A 22702-nucleotide genomic window follows, 5' to 3' on the forward strand; every position below is an offset into this window, starting at 1 on the left:
ACATGAGGCCGCTGGGAGGGGTCATCCGGGGGTGTGGAGCTCGATGTCATCAGTATGCTGATGATACTCAGCTCTACATCTCCTTTCCACCTTCTGCAGGAGATGCCGTCCTGTCCCTCCAGCGCTGCCTGGCGACTGTACTGGAATGGATGCAGGAGAACGGGCTGAGGCTGAACCCGGACAAGACGGAGGTGCTGAGGGTGGGTGTCCCCACACCGGGGGGTTTGGGAAACTCCCTCTCTTTTGTGGGGGGGTGACCCTTCCTGCCAAGGATGGGGTACGCAGTTTGGGGATCCATCTGGACCCGGCACTCACTATGGAATCCCAGGTGGCGTCCGTGGTCCGATCCGCCTTTTTCCACCTTAGGGGGGATAGCCCAGCTGCGTCCCTATCTTGACGTGGGGGCCCTCACTACCTTGGTGCATGCGCTCGTAATCTCAAGATTAGACTACTGCAATGCGCTCTACGTGGGGCTGCCTTTGAGGCTGCTGCGGAAACTACAGGTGGTGCAGAATGCTGCGGCCAGACTTCTCAGTGGTGTGAAAAAATATCAACATATTTCACCCACTCTGGCTGCACTGCATTGACTGCCCATCCGATTCCGCATCGACTTCAAAGTGTTAATGCTTACGTACAAAGCCCTAAACGGCTTGGGGCCTCGTTACTTGGCGGAACGCCTACTTCCACCTAGTTCTACCCGTGTCACTCGCGCGAGTCGGGAGGTGAGGCTGAGGAGCCTAACGCCGAGGGAGGCCCGGAAGGAAAAGACAAGAAATAGCGCCTTCTTGGCAGTGGCTCCTCGCCTCTGGAATAACCTTCCCCCTGACATTCGCGCGGCTCCCTCACTGGGTACTTTTAAAAATCAATTAAAAACACTGATGTTCCGGCAGGCCTTCCCCTCAGCCAATCCCTGACCTTTCCTATTGTGTTGTTGTTGTTTTTTGTTTTTTTCCCTCTCCTTATTTTCGTTTCACTTTTTCTAAGTTTTTCCCTTTACTTAAAATTGTTTTAATTATATTGTATTATCCTTGCTGTAAGCTGCCTAGAGTGGCCTTAAGTGGCTAGATAGGTGGGATATAAATAAATAAATAAATAAATAAATAAATAAATAAATAAATAAATAAATAAATAAATAAATAAATAAATAAATTTATTTATTTATTTATTTATTTATTTATTTATTTATTTATATCCCACCTATCTAGCCACTTAAGGCCACTCTAGGCAGCTTACAGCAAGGATAATACAATATAATTAAAACAATTTTATTTATTTTATTATTTATTTTATTATTTATTATATTTATTTTATTTATAAATTTATTGATAAATTTATTTATTTATTAGATTTCTATCTTGCACATGTAGACCAAGGGTCTACTCTGAGTGATTAACACACCTGTCTATGCAGGATAGAACTCTGAAGCTTTTTTTTTTTTTAACAAAAAGGAAGATTATTTATTTATTTATTTATTTATTTATTTTATTTATATCCCGCCTATCTAATCAACCAAGATTACTCTAGGCGGCTTACAACAATAAACAACAACAATACGGTTAAATAAATCATACAAAGGAAAAATTACAACAAGATGAGAGGAAGCTAAGGAAGAAAAGGAAGGGTAATCAGGAATTAATATTATTCAAGCAAGCCATATCCATGTCATAACTATAGATTTAGTAATATAATAGACTGGACAGGAATAGATTAGGAACTATTAAATAGCATTGTTTGGGAGGCTTAAATCCAAATGTTAATCCTAGCTACAGTAGAGCTGTTCCAAACCTTGCATAAGGTACCATATTTTTCTGTGTATAAGACACCCCCATTATAAGATCCCCCCTTTTCTAACCCCAAATTTCTTTCTTCACAAGACAGTGGAGGGGGAAGGCAGAAATCATCAAAGCGCTTTGATAATTCCTGTTTTCCTCCTCTACTTTTTGTGAAGAAAGTGGATGGGAAAAGCACTTTCCTCGCAAGAAAGTGGAGGGGAAAATCAGGAATCAAAGCACTTTAATGATTCCTGCTTTCCCCCTCCACTTTCTTCCGAAATCCTGTTGCATAATTCCATCCACATAATCGGAATAATGTCACTGTCAGCAGCAGATTGCTACCGACTAAAAACTTCTATAAATATCTTGGAATGTGCATTTTTCACAACCAATTAGATGAAGTTCCGAGTATCTGGAAACTCAAAAAGAAAGAAAGAAATCAGGGCAATAATCTGCTGCAGCTACGAAGTCATTTCTGTTGCACAGGCAGAAATCACCTATCAGGATTTTGGCCATATTATTCAGAGAAAGAAAATAAGTGCACTACATATATATTGATTTTATCAGGCATGTACTATATTTGATGGAGATGCTGATCATGAAAAAGAAGAATAATTTAAATTAAAACTAACTAAGGGACGTTCCATATTGACCCACACTATGAGGAAAAACACCTCAAAGCATTTTTCAATACAGCACAAATGTTCAATTGAATCAAGAATGCAGATTCAAAGTATATTGCATGTAAGTTGAATGAATGAATAAAATATTGTTAATATAGTGCCACTAATGAGGAGAAACCCAGCATTTTTTTCACTAACAATGGAATTGTGACCTTAGCACACTTGACCAAGTCTACCTTCTGCACTCCTTCGTTTTTCCTTGACGTGCTCCTGTGCTGCAAAAAGAATCTGTCGTACAACTCCCAGAGCAGCAAGCTGAATGTCAGGAGATTCCCGAGTTAGTATAAGTCGATGTAAAACATTCAGCAGCTCTACACTCAGTTCCTGTACATAAAGAGAAATAGAACAAGACCTTTTAAACTGTTAACATATCATGATTGATCCTTAGAGTAATTTTAACAATAGATTGGTGGTGTTTCTTATAGGAACAATGCAAAATGAAATTGCCCAGTCCTGGAAATATGCTCAAGATCTCTCCTTGCAAAGAAAACTGAACAGAATACGGGCAGTTACGCTGATGAAATAAATTGACCAATCAGGTTAGACTATGGGGTTTCTGATACAGAAACAAAAAACAGAGTAAGCAAAATGCACAATGGGCTGGACTGCTGGTTAGTTTAAGTGATGTAAGCCAGGTATAGAAATTCGATAATAAGCCGTGGAAGATACTGAGGCAGATAAGGAGATAATGTTAATACTGTACATACAGATATGAATGTATGATGTTGTTTAGTCACTAAGTTGTGTCCGACTCTTTGTGACCCCATGGACCACAGCACGCCAGGCCCTCCTATCTTCCACTGCCTCCCAGAGTTGGGTCAAATTCATGCTGGTAGTTTCAGTGACAATGTCCAACCATCTCATCCTCTGTCATCCCCTTTTCCTCTTGCCTTCACACTTTCCCAACATCAGGGTCTTTTTCAGGGAGTTTTCTCTTCTCATGAAATGGCCAAAGTATTGGAGCCTCAGCTTCAAGATCTGTCCTTCCAGTGAGCACTCAGGGTTGATTTCCTTTAGAATGGATAGGTTTGTTCTTCTTGCAGTCCAGGGGAGTCTCAAGTATCCTCCAGCATCACAATTCAAAAGCATCAGTTATGAATATATAAGAGTCTACAAATGATGCTTACTATGATTGTATTATAATTCATATAGTTCTGTTATTTTGAATGGATTGTCAAAGTTTTTTTAAATTCTTGTTTAGAATAATTTTCTGCTGTTGATTGCAGTGCCCACTCATGTGTCTTGCTCTTAGGTAAATGTGATGCAAGATGCACCACTTCCGAAGTTCCATGATCAAAAATAGAAGAAACATTAAATGTGTTCCTTCCTTCTTCTTCAAGTAGTACATTGCTGTTGTATCTTGCAACTTGGAAAACAATATCAACAGAATTAGAAATGCTTTCAGTGCCTTGAATATAATGGAAGCTCTAAGTAATTTATGTGTCTTTTCTTCTTTGAAGGGAGCAAAAAGCTTTAGCAGTGCTGCCTAAGCTATGAGCCCCCTGATCCATTATACTTGTATATGTCATAACTAATGTTGTGGGTTGTAACTGCTTGAGTGGAATTGAGAATAGGGTGTGGACAACCATCTTTTTGGTATTGTAAAATAAAAGGAATTATAGCTATTTTGAATGTGCCTGAGATACAGGTTCATAGAATCACAGAATCATAGAAAAATGAAGTTGTAAGGGGCCTACAAGGCCATCAAGTCCAACCCCCTGCTCAGTGTAGGAATACAATTAAAGCATATCTGACAGGTGATTATCTAAGTTTTTCTTGAATGCCTCCAGTGTTGGAGCACGCACCAAGGTAACTGGTTCCACTGTCGTACTGCTCTAACAGTTAAGAAGTTCTTCCTGATATTCAACTAAAATCTGGCTTCCTTTAACTTGAGCCCATTGTTGTGTGTCCTACACTCTAGGATGATCGAGAACAGATCCTGCCCTTACACTGTATGACAGTCTTTCAAATATTTGAAAAGTGCTATCATATCACCCCTCAGTCTTCTTTTCTCAAGGCTAAACATGCCCAGTTCTTTCAGTCTTTACTCATAAGGCTTGAGTTCCAGCCTCCTGATCATCCTTGTTGTCCTCCTCTGAACTTGTTCCAATTTGTTAGCATCCTTCTTGAAGTGTGGTGTCCAGAACTGGACACAATATTCAAGGTGAGGCTTAACCAGTGCTGAATAGAGGGGGACTAGCATCTCACAGGATTTGGACACTATACTTCTATTAATGCAGCCTAAAATACCATTTGCGTTTTTGTAGCCACAGGTTGTATTGTCCCTTTAAATTGTAACTTCTTCCTCTAGGATTTGAGACAAAGCAGTAGTATGAATATGGCTAGTTGGAGGATGTCTTATGAACTCAGTGGTGTGATCATAGATGACTATGGACAGCACCAAGGAATCTGAGGTACAGTAATTATATGCCATATATCAACGTGAGATGCCAGTGGTTTTTTCTGGTGTTGAAAGAAGGGAAATTATAAACAGGAGATGTCTGTTGTATCAATCTCAACATGCAAGGAGTCAAAGATGCTGTTTGTTCTTTTTGTCTGGTTTTTAGATGATGATAAAGACCTGTACTTTGAATATCTAGATTTGTGCCACAGAGTAGGACCCCTGTATCTACAGGATCTGTATCCATAGTTTCACTTATCCAGTTTGCCACAACCCTATATTTATTTATTTATGTATTTATGTATTTATGTATTTATGTATTTATTTATTCCATTTATACCCCGTCTACCTGTTCGTCGCGAACACTCTAGGCAGCTTACAACATAACATATAAAACAAGCATATATATATATATATATAAAACATAATTAGAAAAAAGAAAGAAAGAATTTTTTTTCTCCATGATGGCGAAAAAACAAGATAAATTATAATAGATAAAAAGGGAAGAAAAATTAGGAATTAACTGGAAGGGGGGAAGGCCTGCCTAAACATCCATGTTTTCAGTTGTTTCTTAAAACTACCCAGCGAGGTAGCCGCACGAATCTCAGGAGGTAAGTTGTTCCAGAGGCGAGGAGCCACCGCCAAGAAGGCCCAGTTTCTTTTTTTTCCTTCCGGGCCTCCCTCGGCATCAGGCTCCTCAGCCTCACCACCTGGCTTGCACGTGTGACACGGGTAGAACTGGGTGGGAGTAAGCGTTCCGCCAAGTATCGAGGTCCTAAACCGTTTAGGGCTTTAAACATAAGCATCAAAACTTTGAAATCAATGCAGAACCGAATGGGCAGCCAATGCAACGTGGCCAGGATAGGAGAAATGTGATGGTGTTTTCTCGCTCCACTAAGGAGTCTGGCCGGCATTCTGCACCACTTGGAGTTTCCACGTTAGCCTCAAAGGTAGCCCCACGTAGAGTGTGTTACAGTGGTCTAATCTCGAGATTACGAGCGAAGGTAGTGAGCGCCCCCACATCAAGATAGGGTCGCAGCTGGGCTATCCGCCAAAGATGAAAAAAGGCGGTGCGGACCACCGACGCCACCTGTGTCTCCATGGTGAGCGCTGGGTCCAGATGGATCTCCAGGCTGCGAACCCCACTCTTTGCAGCAAGGGTCACCCCCCCAAACGAGAGGGAGTCACCCAAGCCACCGACAGTGGGGGCACCCACCCAAGCCGCCGACAGTGGGGGCACCGTTTCTGTACCGTGGCGCGGCCTGAAGCCCGACTGAAATGGGTCCAGGGCATCTGTTTCCTCCAAGAGAGCCTGAACCTGGTCAGCCACCACCCTCTCCACCACTTTGCTCATGAAAGAAACATTGGCGACGGGCCTATACTTGCCAATTTTGTCTGCCGCCAAGTTCGGTTTCTTTCTGATGGGCCTAATGAGTGTCTCCTTGAGGGCAGATGGAAACCTGCCCTCAAGGAAAGACCCATTTATTATTGCAGTGGCCCATTCTGTTGTTTTTGGCCTGGCTGCTTTGATTAGCCAGGCCGGGCAAGGGTACAAGGAGCAGGTGGTGGCTCGACAGTGGTCAAGCACCTTGGCCACAGAATCAGGTGTGACAGGCTGAAAGGTGTTGAAAGTTACTGGGCAAGACGGAGCGCTGGACATCTCTGCTCGACTCACTGTGTTCAAAAAAGGAGAGAGGTCCCGGCGGATGGCCTCCACTTTAGATTTAAAAAAAGCTGCAAACTGGTCAGGTGAAAAACTAGGGGGAGGCCTATCACCCGGACCAGTTCCAGATAGGTCGCGCACTATACGGAATAACTCTGCCTGTTGGTTGGATGCTTCGCTTATCCGGTTAGCGAAACAAATTCGACAAGCAGCCTTTACCTTAGACAGGTAAAGACAGGTACATCATATAAAGATGCCACCTTGTCGTCTTTGTTCCATTCCCTTTTATGTTATATATATCAGTGGTCCCCAGTCTTTTTCAGTCCACAGAACGGCTGGGGAAGGTGGGCACCCCCACGCTCACCCGCATGCGCGAACAATATATATCTCTCTCATGCTCGTGCACATGCGCAAATGGCAGCACTCGCATGGGTGTGCTGGAGCGGACACGCAGCCGCAAACGGGCTGTGCAGGGGTGAGTGCAGGGGGGGGCAGGAGGTGTATCTCAGCGGCCCAGTCCAGCTCAGGCCACGGTTGGGGACCCCATATATATATGATTGTCTTGGATATGATGTGCTACCTAGGAGCAAACTTTTTGTTGAAAAGATGCCACCAAACATCTTTTGTTCTCAGGTAGACATGCTGTTAGAAGCTCGAATTTATCCCAAATACATAGATTGTATGCAGCCACAGTGACTTGGTAATTAAAAAGTCTCATGTCTAGTCCTGCTATAGAGTAGATTTTACTACCCAAAGGATCTAATTTGTGGCCCTCTCTTTTAACTGGAGTAGTGCGAGAGCACTCTCTAGCCTTCATTTGTGAAGTCTCTACAATTATAGCATTTTGGAAAGTGTGCTTGAGAAAGAAATTGACCCCTTCTTCTTCCATTCTGAATACATTTTCAACGTGTCTCGCAGTTGGGGCTTTTGAAGAATGCTACTGTCATGACTGGCCAATGAATTCTTCAACATATGGAACATAAGCAAAGGAACACTAGCAGTAGACATCACTCTGTTAAAAACTGGGTCAGAGACTTCTAGTTCTGGCTTCATTAATGGAAGTTCTAAAGAGTTAGCCATCTTCCTCATTAAATCAGAGTAGGTACATATATCCTCCACATCAGATGAGGAGACAAGCAGAGAAGGTGAAGCAGATGATGCCTCATTGTCACCATCCAAATCATTAGAGTCATCATAACCAACAGGTGGAGAAGTGGTCTGCCGTACGGCCTCTATGGATGTTCACCGAGAAACCTATGTGTGTTTCAGTATCTGTGATGGGCAGCCTCATTCATTGTCAGCAAAGAGAAGCTGCTTGGCCGGGGCTGAGCTAATTACAACTTGCTAGGTGGGTTCAAGGGAAGAAAAAAGGAGTTGGAGAGTTTTCAGTTGAGAGAGAGTTAACAGTCAAAGAGGGCTAGAAGGAGGTTGATACATAGTTTGCTATGTGGGTTTCCAAAACAGAATTGCCTATTATAGTTAAGGTAAAGGTTCCCCTTGACATTTAGTCCAGTCGTGTTCGACTCTAGGGCATGATGCTCATCCCCGTCTCCAAGCCATAGAGCCAGTGTTTGTCTGTAGACAGCGTTTGTCCGTAGACAGTTTCCATGGTCAAGTGGCCAGTGCAACCAGACATGGAATGCCATTACCTTCCCACCGAGGTGGTACCTATTTATCTACTCGCATTTACTGTATATGCATTCAAATTGCTAGGTTGGCAGGAGCTGGGACAAGCAATAGGAGCTCAGTCCATCACGTGGATTCGATCTTACGACTGCTGGTCTTCCGACCTTGCAACACAGAGGCTTCTGCGGTTTAACCCGCCACATAACCATTACACTTCATAAAATAAAATATATTATTGTTTATTTTACAAATGAATCCATTCGGCTCTTATATTTCGGGCTCAAGGATAGCTCAGCAAAAAGGACTAGAGAGTTGGAAAAGTGATTAGCCAGGCGGCATGGTCACGGTATCATTGAAATTGAAGCAGAATGTGTCAATTGTAAAACAGCTGGGTTTGCTGGAGGTAGCAAATGAATATCAGAAGACTCAATTACTTTGTGACGTAACTGTTATGTTGTGCCTTGAAGAGCTCAAGCTCAACCTCATTCTGGGAACTGACATTGTAGGCACTGGGCATGGCAGAGAAATCTTGGTTATCTCTGGTATCACAGTTTGAGATGATTCACTCCTTGGCTTCCCTTCAAAAGCAGACCCTGCACCAGTTATATCACCTATATGTCCAATTGTCTGAGCAGAGGCAGGGCAAATCACTACCAATGACATTTGTAGTTTCAAATGGGTCCCACCAACATAAAAAAACATGTGATGCACCATATCCTTAGGTTTTGTAGGTGCTGAAGTCAGGTTTGAAGATTAAGCTGTCATGTCTGAGCCTGATGGAATAGAAATCAAAGCAACAATGGATTGGTCTTGCCTTGAAAGGGTAGATTGAGGTAAGCTAACATCTGTTTAGCGGTTGAAACAGAGTCCATATGTGGTTGAGAGTCCATTGATATAGAATGTACTGCTTTCAGTGAGTTCTCCCAACAGCTTTAGTCAGGACTACAGCTGTCAAGTGCTATTTTTGTAAATCCTTTACAGACAGAACAGGTCTCCACTAAATGATCCTCACCAAGGAAGTAGAGACATTTAGAATGCACATCAGCTTGAGGGATTTTTACTCCATAGTGAAGACACTTTTTCATTAAGTCTGAAACCATAAAAAAGCACTGTGTATGTGGGAAAAAGCACTGAGGAGAATGAAAGGGGGGTTGTTGTTGTTTAGTTGTTAAATCGTGTCCGACTCTTCGTGACCCCATGGACCACAGCACGCCAGGCCCTCCTGTCTTCCACTGCCTCACGGAGTTGGGTCAAATTCATGTTGGTAGCTTCGGTGACACTGTCCAACCATCTCATCCTCTGTCGTCCCCTTCTCCTCCTGCCTTCACACTTTCCCAACATCAGGGTCTTTTCCAGGGAGTTTTCTCTTCTCATGAGATGGCCAAAGTATTGGAGCCTTAGCTTCAGGATCTGTCCTTCCAGTGAGCACTCATGAAAAGGGGGGGGGGGAATTTAAATGACAAAAAAAAACTCTTTTTCTTTTTTGGAAATAAAAGGAGAAAGGGTAAAGAGAAAATAAGTAATGAAGAAACAACTAGAACTAGGTGTAGAATAGTAATTTAGAGCAGACTCTAGGCTGCAAGGTGTTGTTGTCATGGTGGACAGAAACCGACGGGAGGTGATGGGGATGGGCATGCGCACTAGGAATGGGAGAAGGAGAAAGCTTGGGGCTTGCAGGCTGTAGAAGATTCGAATAGTGCAGGTGCGCTAATGCAGGTTTGTGAAGCCTCTTCCTGGAAGAGAAGGTTTCACACCATTTTCATCTCTTATTTACCTGAAAAATACAGTAATCCTTAAAAATAAAGTTCGGATTCGTTTGGATTTCCCATCCAAATCTTATAATGTTCCCAATATATGGTCCTGTTTAGTTCTACAGAATGGGAGAATGTGTGGATTTTGCTGTGAAGAAGAAGACAAAGTCTGACCCTCAAAAAAAAGACAAGGCAAGGAGTTTCTCCGCACACCTTGCTTAGGAAAACTAGCAATTAAGAAGGGGGAGCTATTAAAATAAACAGAACCATCAAATAGTAGAAACATGTAGTATAACACAGTAAAACCACATATATATCCACTGTGTTTCCCAGGAATGAAAACAGATTAAACATGCATAATGGTGCTCTGCAAATAACCTCAGGGGACCTCATATTCTGAGCAAATAAGGGAAATAAACAGTTTCCTAGAACTGCCAGGCAAAAGCAATAATTACAACAACTACTGGTGAATATCCTGTGATGATTTACATGTCCATATGTTCAACTACATATTTCACTATAGTGATCTATCTCTAACTATCAAGGCACCATATAAGGTGTGAACACAACTGCACATCAGGCACGTGCCTGGCTTAGTGGTGGCTTGCTGCAGAAAGTTAATGCAATTTAACTTCTAGCAAATCAAATTCAAAATTTCCAGATTCATTGTTACCTGATCACTACCAATCTTTGACCTTGGCCAAGGAACATCAAGCAGTGAGTGGAGAGCATGTAGACAAGCAGTAATATTCTCCATTGCAGCATCTGACCGTGGAGAACAAAGGAATTCCACACTAATGCCTATGGAAAAAAATGGAAGAACCACCCTTAATTGTGAAAACTAAATTCTATATACAGAACCAAAGTGAAATTAAGCGCTGGATAAAATCCAGTGCTCCTGGTCAATCAAAAGGCAGATCAAGGAATAGGGGTGCAGCCTCTACTGGATGGGGTTACATTCCCCCTGAAAACACAGGTGCACAGCTTGGGGGTGCTCCTGGATTCGTCTCTAAGCCTGGATGCCCATGTTTCAGGGGTAGCCAGGAGTCTATCTGCACCATTAAAACTATTATGCCAGCAAAGTCTGTTTCTGTAAAGATCTGACCTGGTCACTGTCATACACACCCTAGTTACTTTCCTGCTGGATTATTGTAACTCGCTCTATATGGGGCTGCCAATGGAATGTGTCAGGATATTTCAGCAGGTCCAAAATGCACTAGACAGATTGGTAACTGGGACTGGTTACAGGGATCACATACCCCATTACAGCAGTTTCACTGGCTGTCGATCAGTTTCTGGACACAATCCAAACTGATGTTTTTAACCTATAAAGCCCTAAATGGCCAAGCTATCTCAAAGACCATGTCACCCGCTATGAGCTGGCTCAGATGTTAAGATCATCAGGTGAGGCCTTTCTCTTGGTGCCACTACCTTCACAGGTATGTCTGATGGGGACATGGGGAGAAGGCTTTCTCTGTTGCTACTCCCAGACTTTGGAGCTCCCTCCCACAAGAGGCCATGCAGGTCCCATCTTTGCTATCGTTCCACAAGCAGGCAAAGATCTTTCCCTTCAGGCCAGCTTTATCTCAGCTTACATGAGCGACTGTCTACACTGGTGACTACAAAAGTGACTTTTAGATGGATTGTTATACATTATTGCTGTGACTGGGTCTTTAGCACTACTTGTGTTTACCATCTCTAAGAGTGGTGTTTGGTCCTTTTAAGTATTTGCATAGTTATTGTTTTAGCTTTAAATATTATCTTTTAATTATGTAAACAACTGTTGTATATTCATTGTTTTTCAGCTTTAAATATTGTATTTCAAGGATGGAAGCCTCCTTGGGTCCTTCTTAAGGAGAAAGGCAGGGTAAAATATTTTAAATGATAGATAGATAGATAGATAGATAGATAGATAGATAGATAGATAGATAGATAGATAGATAGATAGATAGATAGATAGATAGATAGATAGATAGATAGATAGATAGATAGATAGAGAGATAGAGAGATAGAGAGATAGAGATAGATAGAGAGAGAGAGAGAGAGAGAGAGAGAGAGAGAGACAGACAGACAGACAGACAGACAGACAGACAGACAGACAGATATTATAAAAGCAATTTAAATAACAGCAATGGACCATAAACCCTGGAGAATAGAAGCACTGGGTTTCAGACTATCACTGGGCTTTAAATGTTCTCTACTCAGATGGTCCACTGGCCTAATTCAGAATAATAAAATGATATTCTATACTTATCCTGTACAAAAATGCTGTTTACCATGCATGGTATATTAATCATTGAGACATATACCTAACAACCCAAACTGGCATTTCCAAAGACACTACCCAAAACCAATATTTGACAATAGCAACAAGAAACATCTTAATGCTCACTAACCCAAAACAAGATGAAATCTATCCGTGTTTACATCCTCTGGTGATTTTACAGGACCCCTAGATGTAGAATCTTGACACATAGTAGTTGGAGTGACAGGTCGAGAAAGATTGGTTAAGCCTTCATCTGAATCACCAGCAAGGAAACCTGTGCTAGTAAGCCACAGCGCTGTAGCATGGAGGATCAGAGCCCATGCATTTTGGTAGTGTGGTCTTGCACTTTCAACTGTCTCTGCAGTATAGAAAGCACCACCTGGAAAGAAATACACATTCATACTTCCAAACATATTGTTTCAATTACATTTCTTCCTTGCAAAATTATAAGAATGATCTAGCAAATTATTCTTTTAGAATAATACTATTCATAACATTTCAAACACAACCAAGCTTATTTGGCTTTCTTTTGCAGTCTTACCAGCATCTTATTTCTATATCCACAAAATAGTAGTCCATTTATCTGCTGGCAGAACATTAACATGTCCAAAGAAACTCTTTTTCTTTTCTTTTTTTCCTTATCTGGCCTCCTACCTTCAGCAGGAAGTTGAGAGCTGTATTCCAGGGGCAAAGTTAAGAGAGCAAAATCCTGAAGTGCAGCAAGCCAGAGTTTGCTCAGATTCCCCAAGTCTGGCTGAACTAGCTCCAGAAGTTCATCGGCTGAAGAGGGCTGATCTCTAAAGCTCTCCTCTATTATGTTTATGACAAAAGGTTGTCTACTGATGTTGCTTTGTTTTCTCTGTCTTTGAACTGCAGCTATATAAACCTGTGTAAAACAGCAAGAGTGAATGGACAGTCATGGCCGTAGCTCACTGAATAAGAATTTGGATAAAACATGTCAAACATCAGTTATAGCTCTCAACTTCCCAAAGCCATACAGACATTTAACACCATCATACCATTACTTAAATTTTCAGTACTATTTTTGATGCATGTGGATAATGCCTATTATTTGTGGCATATTAATGGGAATATATTCTACTGTACGAGAAATGGTACATCAGGTTAGTCCTTATGAACAGCAGTCACACTTAAAACTACTTTAAAAGTTGTGTAATAGGACTTGTGGATAATAATAATTTGTGCAGGTGATTAATTAATCCCCCATGCATACTTGTATCAGACAAATCACCTTTTACTTAAATCTGAGTAGCAGCAGCTAATAATATACATAGACTATAGTAATCTTAAACTTTAAGAAGTGGAGCATAATTAATGTGAGTTACTTCACATAACAATTTTTTAATTCTGCTGACCCAAGATATATAAAATGTCTTAAAGTCTTTAAAGAAAAATTAGATAAATTACTAAAGGCAGGTTCATCACTCTTAGCCAGAATGGCTCGTGCTGGACCTCCATGTTGTGAGATAATCTGTTTTTGACTATATTACTAGTAGAATTAGGGGGGAAAGTGGGAGAGAATATTACTTTCAAGTTTCATTTCTGGGTTTCCTTGAGATATCCCCACTTTGGATTAATGTTAAAGCTTTGTTGTTGTTGTTGTTTAGTCGTTTAGTTGTGTCCGACTCTTCGTGACCCCATGGACCAGAGCACGCCAGGCTCTCTTATCTTCCACTGCTTCCCGTAGTTGTGTCAATTTCATGTTGGTTGCTTCACAGACACTGTCCAGCCATCTCATCCTCTGTCGTCCCCTTCTCCTCTTGCCGTCACACTTTCCTAACATCAAGGTCTTTTCCAAGGAGTCTTCTCATGAGATGGCCAAAGTACTGGAGCCTCAGCTTCAGGATCTGTCCTTCCAGTGAGCACTCAGGGTTGATTTCCTTTAGAATGGATAGATCTGTTCTCCTTGCAGTCCAGGGGACTCTCAAGAGCCTCCTCCAGCATCCCAATTCAAAAGCATCAATTCTTTGGCAGTCAGCTTTCTTTATGGTCCAGCTCTCACTTCCATACATCACTACAGGCAAAACCATATCTTTGATAATGCGGACTTTTGTGGGCAAGGTGATGTCTCTGATTTTTAAGATGTTGTTGAGTTTTGTCATCGCTTTCATCCTAAAAAGCAGGCATCACTTAATTTCGTGGCTGCTGCCACCATCTGCAGTGATCATGGAGCCCAAGAAAGTAAAATCTGTCACTGCCTCCATATCTTCCCCTTCTATTTGCCAGGAGCTGATGGGACCAGTGGTCATGATCTTAGTTTTTTTGATGTTGAGTTTCAGACCGTTTTTTGCACTCTCCTCATTAAGAGGTTCTTTAATTCCTCCTCACTTTCTGCCATCAGAGTGTTATCATCTGCATATTGGAGGTTGTTGATATATCTTCCGCCAATCTTAATTCCGGTTTGGGATTCCTCCAGTCCGGACTTTTGCATGATGTATTCCGCATATAAGTTAAATAAGCAGGGGGACAATATACAGCCTTGTCGTACTCCTTTCCCAATTTTGAACCAATCAGTTGTTCCATATGCAGTTCTAACCATTGCTTCCTGTCCCACATATAGGTTTCTCAGGAGATAGATAAGGTCAGGCACTCCCATTTCTTTAAGAACTTGCCATAGTTTACTGTGGTCCACACAGTCAAAGGCTTTTGCATAGTCAATGAAGCAGAAGTAGATGTTTTTCCAGAACTCTCTGGCTTTCTCCATAATCCAGTGCAATTTGGTCTCGAGTTCCTCTGCCCCTTCAAAATCCAGCTTGTATTTTTGGGAGTTCTTGGTCCACAAACTGCTGAAGCCTACATTGGAGGATTTTGAGCATAACCTTGCTAGCGTGTCAAATGAGTGCAATTGTACGGGTAGTTGGAGGATTCTTTGGCACTACCCTTCTTTGGGACTGGGATGTAGACTGTTCTTTTCCAGTCCTCTGGCCACTGTTGAGTTTTTCAAACTTGCTGACATATTGAATATAGCACCTTAACAGTGTCATCTTTTAAGGTTTTAAATAGTTCAACTGGAATGCCATCACCTCCACTGGCCTTGTTAGCCAAGCTTTCTAAGGCCCACCTGATGTCACTCTCCAGGCTGTCTGGCTCAAGGCCAGCAACCACACTATCTGGGTTGTCTGGGATATCCAAATCTTTCTGGTATAATTCCTCTGTGTATTCTTGCCACCTCTTCTTGATGTCTTCTGCCCTGTTAGGTCCCTCCCATTTTTGTCCTTTATCATGTCCATCTTTGCACAAAATGGTCCTTTAATATTTCCAATTCTCCTGAACCGATCTCTGGTTTTTCCTTTTCTATTATTTTTCTCTATTTCTTTGCATTGTTCATTTACGAAGGCCCTCTTGTCTCTCCTTGCTATTCTTTGGAAGTCTGCATTCAATTGTAACTTTCCCTATCTCCCTTGGATATTGTTTCCCTTCTCTTCTCTGCTACAGTGGTGCCTCGCTTAGCGATCGCTCCATTGAGCGACGAAATTGCTTAGCTACGGGGTTTTGGCCATTGCAAAAGTGATCGCTTTGTGATGGTCCCTATGGGGAAAAATCGCTTTGCGATGATTGTGGGGAAGCGATCATGGCAAAGTGACTCTTTTTAAACAGCTGATCGGCGGTTTCAAAATAACCACCGGAAAAACAAAATGGCCACCCGCTGTGTGTCCTTGCTTTAGAGGCACCGAAAATGGCCGCCCCTATGGAGGATCTTCGCATAAGGTTAGTTTTGAAGCCCATAGGGATGCATTAAACACGTTTTAATGCGTTTCTATGGGCTTTTAAAATTCGCTTAGCGATGAAATTGCTTAGGAACGTTTTTCCGGGAGCAGATTAACGTCCCTATGCGAGGAACCACTGTATTTGGAATGCCTCATTGGACAGATACTTTGCTTTCTTGCATTTCTTTTTCTTTGGGATGGTATTTGTTGCTGCCTCCTGGACAATGTTACGAGCCTCTATCCAAAGTTCTTTAGGCACTCTGTCCACCAAATCGAGTTCCTTAAATCTGTTCTTCACTTCCACTGTGTATTCATAAGGAATTTGGTTTAGATTCTACCTGATTAGCCCATTGCTTTTTCCTACTCTCTTCAGTTTAAGCTTGAATTTTGCTATGAGAAGCTGATGATCAGAGCCACAATCAACTCAGGTCTTGTTTCTGCTCACTGTATAGAGCTTCTCCATCTTTGGCTGCATAGAATATAATCAATCTGATTTCGCTATTGCCCATCTGGTGCTGTCCATGTGTAGAGTTGCCTCTTGTGTTGTTGGAAAAGAGTGTTTGTGGTGACCAGCTTGTTCTCTTGACAAAACTCTATTAGCCTTTGCCCTGCTTCATTTTGAATCCCAAGGCCAAACTTACCTGTTGTTCCTTTTATCTCTTGACTCCCTACTTTAGCATTCCAATCCCCTATAATGAAAAGAGCATCTTTCTTTGGTGTCAGTTCTAGAAGGTGTAAGTTTTCATAGAATTGATCAATTTCAGTCTCCTCAGCATTGGTGGTTGGTGCATAAACTTGGATTATTGTGATGCTGAAAGGTCTGCCTTGGATTCATATTGAAATCATTCTATCATTTTTGAGATTACAGTGGTGCCTCGCATAGCGAGGTTAATTGGTTCCAAAAAAAACATCGCTATGGGAAAACATCGTTAAGTGAAACGTGTTTTCCCATAGAGATGCATTGAAAACCGGATAATCCGTTCCAATAGGAATGGATTATCCGGTTTTCTCCCCCACTATCGGGCGCAGCCCTTTGGGAGAAGCCTCGGGGGAGGGGGGGAAGACGGCATCGGCTCCTGCCTTCTCCCCCACCACCTGGCTTCTCCCAAAGGGCTGCCCCGACTGTGCTTGCAGCAGCGGAAGAGGTGCCCGGTGGAGGAGAAGGCAGGAGCCGATCTGTCATTTCTCCTCCACCGGGCACCTGCTGCTGCAAGCACAGTCGGGGCAGTCCTTTGGGAGAAGCCGGGCTGCTCCGAAGAAAGGCAGAAGCCCATCCGATCTCCCCTCGCAACCATCGGGAGCAGCGGGAGAAGCTGCCCGGTGTGGAGGGGGGGGAGATCGGATGGGCTTCTGCCTTTCTTCGGAGCAGCCCGGCTCCTCCCAAAGGGCTGCCCCGAAGTTGCTTGCAGCAGCGGAAGAGGTGCCCGGTGGAGGAGAAGGCAGGAGCCGATCTGTCATTTCTCCTCCACCGGGCACCTCTTCTGCTGCTGCAAGCACAGTCGGGGCAGTCCTTTGGGAGAAGCCGGGCTGCTCCGAAGAAAGGCAGAAGCCCATCCGATCTCCCCTCGCAACCATCGGGAGCAGCGGGAGAAGCTGCCCGGTGTGGAGGGGGGGGAGATCGGATGGGCTTCTGCCTTTCTTCGGAGCAGCCCGGCTCCTCCCAAAGGGCTGCCCCGAAGTTGCTTGCAGCAGCGGAAGAGGTGCCCGGTGGAGGAGAAGGCAGGAGCCGATCTGTCATTTCTCCTCCACCGGGCACCTCTTCTGCTGCTGCAAGCACAGTCGGGGCAGTCCTTTGGGAGAAGCCGGGCTGCTCCGAAGAAAGGCAGAAGCCCATCCGATCTCCCCTCGCAACCATCGGGAGCAGCGGGAGAAGCTGCCCGGTGTGGAGGGGGGGGAGATCGGATGGGCTTCTGCCTTTCTTCGGAGCAGCCCGGCTTCTCCCAAAGGACTGCCCCGACTGTGCTTGCAGCAGCAGAAGAGGTGCCCGGTGGAGGAGAAATGACAGATCGGCTCCTGCCTTCTCCTCCACAGGGCACCTCTTCCGCTGCTGCAAGCACAGTCGGCCATGCCTCCCACCCTTCTCAAGCCGCAGGAGGTGGGTGGTGGGTGGGAGGCATAGCCGGACTCCTCGGCAGGCACCGCGGCTCCGATCCGATCTGAGCCGCGGTGCCTGCCAAGGAGTCCGGCTATGCTTCCCACCCCCACCCCCACCTCCTTCGGCTTGAGAAGGGGGAGGCATGGCCGGACTCCTCGCCAGGCACCGCGGCTCCGATCCGATCGGAGCCGCGGTGCCTGCCAAGGAGTCCGGCTATGCTTCCCACCCCCACCCCCACCTCCTTCGGCTTGAGAAGGGGGAGGCATGGCCGGACTCCTCGCCAGGCACCGCGGCTCCGATCCGATCTGAGCCACGGTGCCTGCCAAGGAGTCCGGCTATGCTTCCCACCCCCAACCCCACCTCCTCCGGCTTGAGAGGGGTGGGAGGCATGGCTGGACTCCTCGATCTGAGCCGCGGTGCCTGGCGAGGAGTCCGGCCATGCCTCCCCCTTCTCAAGCCGAAGGAGGTGGGGGTGGGTGGGAGGCATGGCCGGTCTCCTTGGCAGGCACCGCGGCTCCGATCGGATCGGAGCCGCGGTGCCTGGCGAGGAGTCCGGCCATGCCTCCCCCTTCTCAAGCCGAAGGAGGTGGGGGTGGGGGTGGGAAGCATAGCCGGACTCCTTGGCAGGCACCGCGGCTCCGATCCGATCTGAGCCGCGGTGCCTGGCGAGGAGTCCGGCCATGCCTCCCCCTTCTCAAGCCGAAGGAGGTGGGGGTGGGGGTGGGAAGCATAGCCGGACTCCTTGGCAGGCACCGCGGCTCCGATCCGATCTGAGCCGCGGTGCCTGGCGAGGAGTCCGGCCATGCCTCCCCCTTCTCAAGCCGCAGGAGGTGGGGGTGGGTGGGAGGCATGGCCGGTCTCCTTGGCAGGCACCGCGGCTCAGATCGGATCGGAGCCGCGGTGCCTGGCGAGGAGTCCGGCCATGCCTCCCACCCTTCTCAAGCCGCAGGAGGTGGGGGTGGGGTGGGAAGCATAGCCGGACTCCTTGGCAGGCACCGCGGCTCAGATCGGATCGGAGCCGCGGTGCCTGGCGAGGAGTCCGGCCATGCCTCCCACCCTCCTCAGGCCATGGGGGGAGGGTGGTGGGATCCATCCGGATCCCCCCACCCTCTCCCCGCGGCTTGGATCCCACCCGCGGCAGGCTACCCCATGCATGGTCGGACTCCTGAAAGTCCGACCATGGCCGGGGAAGCCAGCCGCGGGGAAGGGGAATCCCAGCGGTGGCCTCGGAAGGACCCTTTGGAAGGGTCCTTCCGAGGCCACCGCAGGCATTTTCCCCCAGCTGAGCTGCGGGAGCACTCCTTCGGAGGCTCCCGCCGCTCAGCTGGGGGAAAATGGTGCCTATGGGGAAAACATCGCAAAGCGATTTTTCCCCATAGGCAACATCGTTATACGATCGCAAAAGCGATGGCAAAAATGCCATCGCTATGCGAATTCATCGTTAAACGGGGCACTCGTTATACGAGGCACCACTGTATATCCCATTACAGCTTTCCCCACTCTTTTGCTGACTATGAGGGCTACTCCATTCCTTCTACGGGAATCTTACCCACAATAGTAGATATAGTAGTGGTGTTGTCCAGTTCTACCTTGGGGAAGAGCACCTCATTTCGTTGCACCCACTTGTGAGTGCAATGACAAATAAATTTCTTATGTCTTATGTCTTACATCTTATAATAGTCTGAATTGAATTCGCCCATTCCTGTCCATTTTAGTCCACTGATGCCCAGGTTATCAATGTTTATTCTTGCCATCTCCTGTTTGACCACATCCAGCTTACCATGGTTCATAGATCTTACATTCCAGGTTCCTATGCAATATTTTTCTTTGCAGCATCAGACTTTCCTTTCACTTCCAGGCATGTCTGCAGCTGAGCATCCTTTTGGCTTTGGCCCAACCACTTCATTAGCTCTGGAGCTACTTGCACTTGTCCTCCTCTCTTCCTCAGTAGCATGCTGGAGGCCTTCCAACCTGAGGGACTCATCTTCCAGCGTCATATCTTGCAGCCTTTTGTTTCTGTCCATGGAGTTTTCTTGACAAAGATACTGGAGTGGCATTGCCAATTCCTGCTCCAGGTGGATCGTGTTTAGTCAGAACTCTCCACTATGACCTGTCCATCTTGGGTGTCCCTGCACGGCATAGCCCATAACTTCTCTGAGTTACTCAAGCCCCTTCACCACAACAAGGCAGCAATCCATGAAGGGGGCAATCCACAAAGGGGTATGTTAAAGCTGGTATAGCCCAAACAAGAAGCAAATGTTCTAAAAGGTTGCTCCTGAAGAAGGCCACCACTGAAACATACTGAGACTGATTTTTAGATAAGAATAAAATCTGCATTGCCCACATTTTTATACATCTTCAGACTCAGTCACCAGTGGATGTACCAGATCCCTCTGCTTTGCTTCAAACATGAATACCTGAAGGATGAGCCAGGCTTAATATATATTTTAAAGCCATCTGTGCTAGAATTATCAAGTCATGGTTGGATAGTGTATAGTTCTGAGCACTTCTGATAAGTTCTGTAGTAATATGTATTCATGTGTCCAACATGACAACTAATGACGCGGAACTTCAGATCTCAACACATGCACAATAAAAGAGAAGAAAGGGCCAAGGTGGGAAAGGAAGCAAACCTATTTGTCCAGAAAAAGCTATCTAGAACACATACTTAATCTTAGAATTTCAGAAAAACAGAGATGGAATAGACCCTATGGATCATCATGTCCAGAGCCTGTCAAGGAAGCATAGTGGGGAATCAAATCCCCAACTTCTGGCTCCATAGCCAGAGACCAAAACCACTGTGCTATGCAGCAGTAATGAAAGAAAAGTTACTATTCAATATATAGAGGTAATATTTCTAGGAAGAAAGATGTTATGTGCTGTCAAGTTAGAACTGACTTATAGTAACCCTAATAGGGTTTTCAAGGTAAGAGATATTTAAGGAGTGGTTTTACCAGTTCCATTCCCCAGTTACCTTCCATGGCAGAGCTTGGGGATCAAATCCACGTCTCCTGAGTCCTAGTCTATTACTCTATCTACTACATGACAATGAGTATCACATAGGAGAATATCACATACAATTCAAGAAAAAAAATCTCTTGCTAAGATTCTTACTATAAATTGCTCTGTTTAAAAAAATCCTTCTAAACAGCAAAGCTTTCCAGCTTGGATTTGTAGAATGCTTAGACCATCTGATTGAAATAAATTAGATCCTTATTCTTAAAACACCACTACCCAAGAATTTAACAAAATTCTTAAAACATCATACCCTATAAGGTCCTAATTATAAGGACAATAACCTTAATTTTTAAATTCAAATCACTGATCCAGAATAATAATTCAAAAACACAAGTGCAACTGAAGTACCTCTGCCCAAGCTTTTAGCACAGCCAGTATCTCCATAGTTGTTGTGCCTTCATTATAAAGTTGATTTTGCGCTTCTTTTCCAGCCTGTACTTTAGTCAAGGATGTTACAAGCAGCTGATGAACTCTCTGAAGGTCATGAAGGTCACTTACTACACCACTTGCTATCCAGGCACTGCAAACCTAGTATAAGAGTGAAGAGTATATATCTGTGAAGATTCTCAGTCATCCACGTGAGGTTATCTAGAAGTTGAGTCATGGCAAATTGACTTCTTTCTTATTAGGTTGAAACGTTTCACTACTCATCCAAGTAGCTTCTTCAGTCTGATGAGAGTTGGTAGGAGACCCCTGATATATCCTCCACGTTGGTTTCACTTCCCCCTGGTCTGAATACAGTAGACTCGTTAGATTGTCCATCTAATAAGAAAGAAGTCCAGTTGCCATGATTCAATTTCCAGATAAGAGTGAACAATGTGAAAAAAATTTAAATACTGCAAAGGTTTTTCCCAAGAGAAAGACAAACAACTATATTTGCACACAGTGATTTATGCGCTTAAATTAAGTTTTTAGGTTGTCTAACAACAAAAATCCTTTAGGTAGCTACAACAAAAGGAAAAAAAATACAAATCATAGTTGTGAAAAAAAATACAATAAAGGCAACAGATAAAATGCAAGTGAAAATCAAAATCCATGGTTTAAACACAGAGAACCTAGAAGTACAAATGTTGTTATGTGCCATCAAGTCGTTTCTGACTTATGGCATGCCTAACAGGGTCTTCAATATGTGAGGTATTCAAAGAGTAGTTTGCCATTACTACACTGTTTCCACAGCCAAGCCAGGACTACATGTAAGAAAGATCTTGAACATGAACTCAATATGAGCCAACAGTGTGATGAAGCTGCAAAAAAGGATACAGTGGTGCCTCGCTTAACGATTGCTTTGTTAAACAACAAAACAGTTATATGATGACTGTTTTGCGATCGCTTTTGCGATCACAAAACAATGTTTTAATAGGCAAAACCCACTTTGCGACGATTGGTTCCCTGCTTCGGGAACCGATTCTTCGCATTACGACGATTTTAAAACAGCTAATCTGCGGCTTCAAAATGGCCAACCACTGTGTAAAATGGCTCCCCGCTGTGTTTTTGGATGGATTCCTCGCTATACAGGCACCGAAAATGGCCGCCCCTATAGAGGATCTTCGCTGGACAGCGAGTTTTCAGCCCATTGGAACACATTGAACGGGTTTTCAATGCATTTCAATGGGATTTTTAATTTCACCTAACGAGGATTTCGCTCTACAGCGATTTCGCTGGAACGGATTATCCTTGTTAAGCGAGACACCACTGTATT

The 22702-nt window shown here is 44.3% G+C and overlaps 1 protein-coding gene across 2 annotated transcripts in view; it reads right to left on the reverse strand.

The window, feature by feature from the left end:
* HEATR5A (HEAT repeat containing 5A) overlaps positions 1-22702 on the reverse strand; it is a 97099-nt gene that overhangs the window by 10400 nt on the left and 63997 nt on the right. For both annotated transcript variants that reach the window (XM_072986344.2, XM_072986343.2), the window contains 5 exons: positions 21352-21531; positions 12817-13048; positions 12293-12541; positions 10570-10697; positions 2632-2779 (listed from right to left, as the gene is read on the reverse strand). In XM_072986344.2, coding sequence (XP_072842445.2) covers positions 2632-2779; positions 10570-10697; positions 12293-12541; positions 12817-13048; positions 21352-21531 — 937 coding nt within the window. The remainder of the gene's footprint in view (positions 1-2631; positions 2780-10569; positions 10698-12292; positions 12542-12816; positions 13049-21351; positions 21532-22702) is intronic.

Source organism: Pogona vitticeps, chromosome 1 (genome assembly GCF_051106095.1).
Source record: "Pogona vitticeps strain Pit_001003342236 chromosome 1, PviZW2.1, whole genome shotgun sequence".
Taxonomy (NCBI): domain Eukaryota; kingdom Metazoa; phylum Chordata; class Lepidosauria; order Squamata; family Agamidae; genus Pogona; species Pogona vitticeps.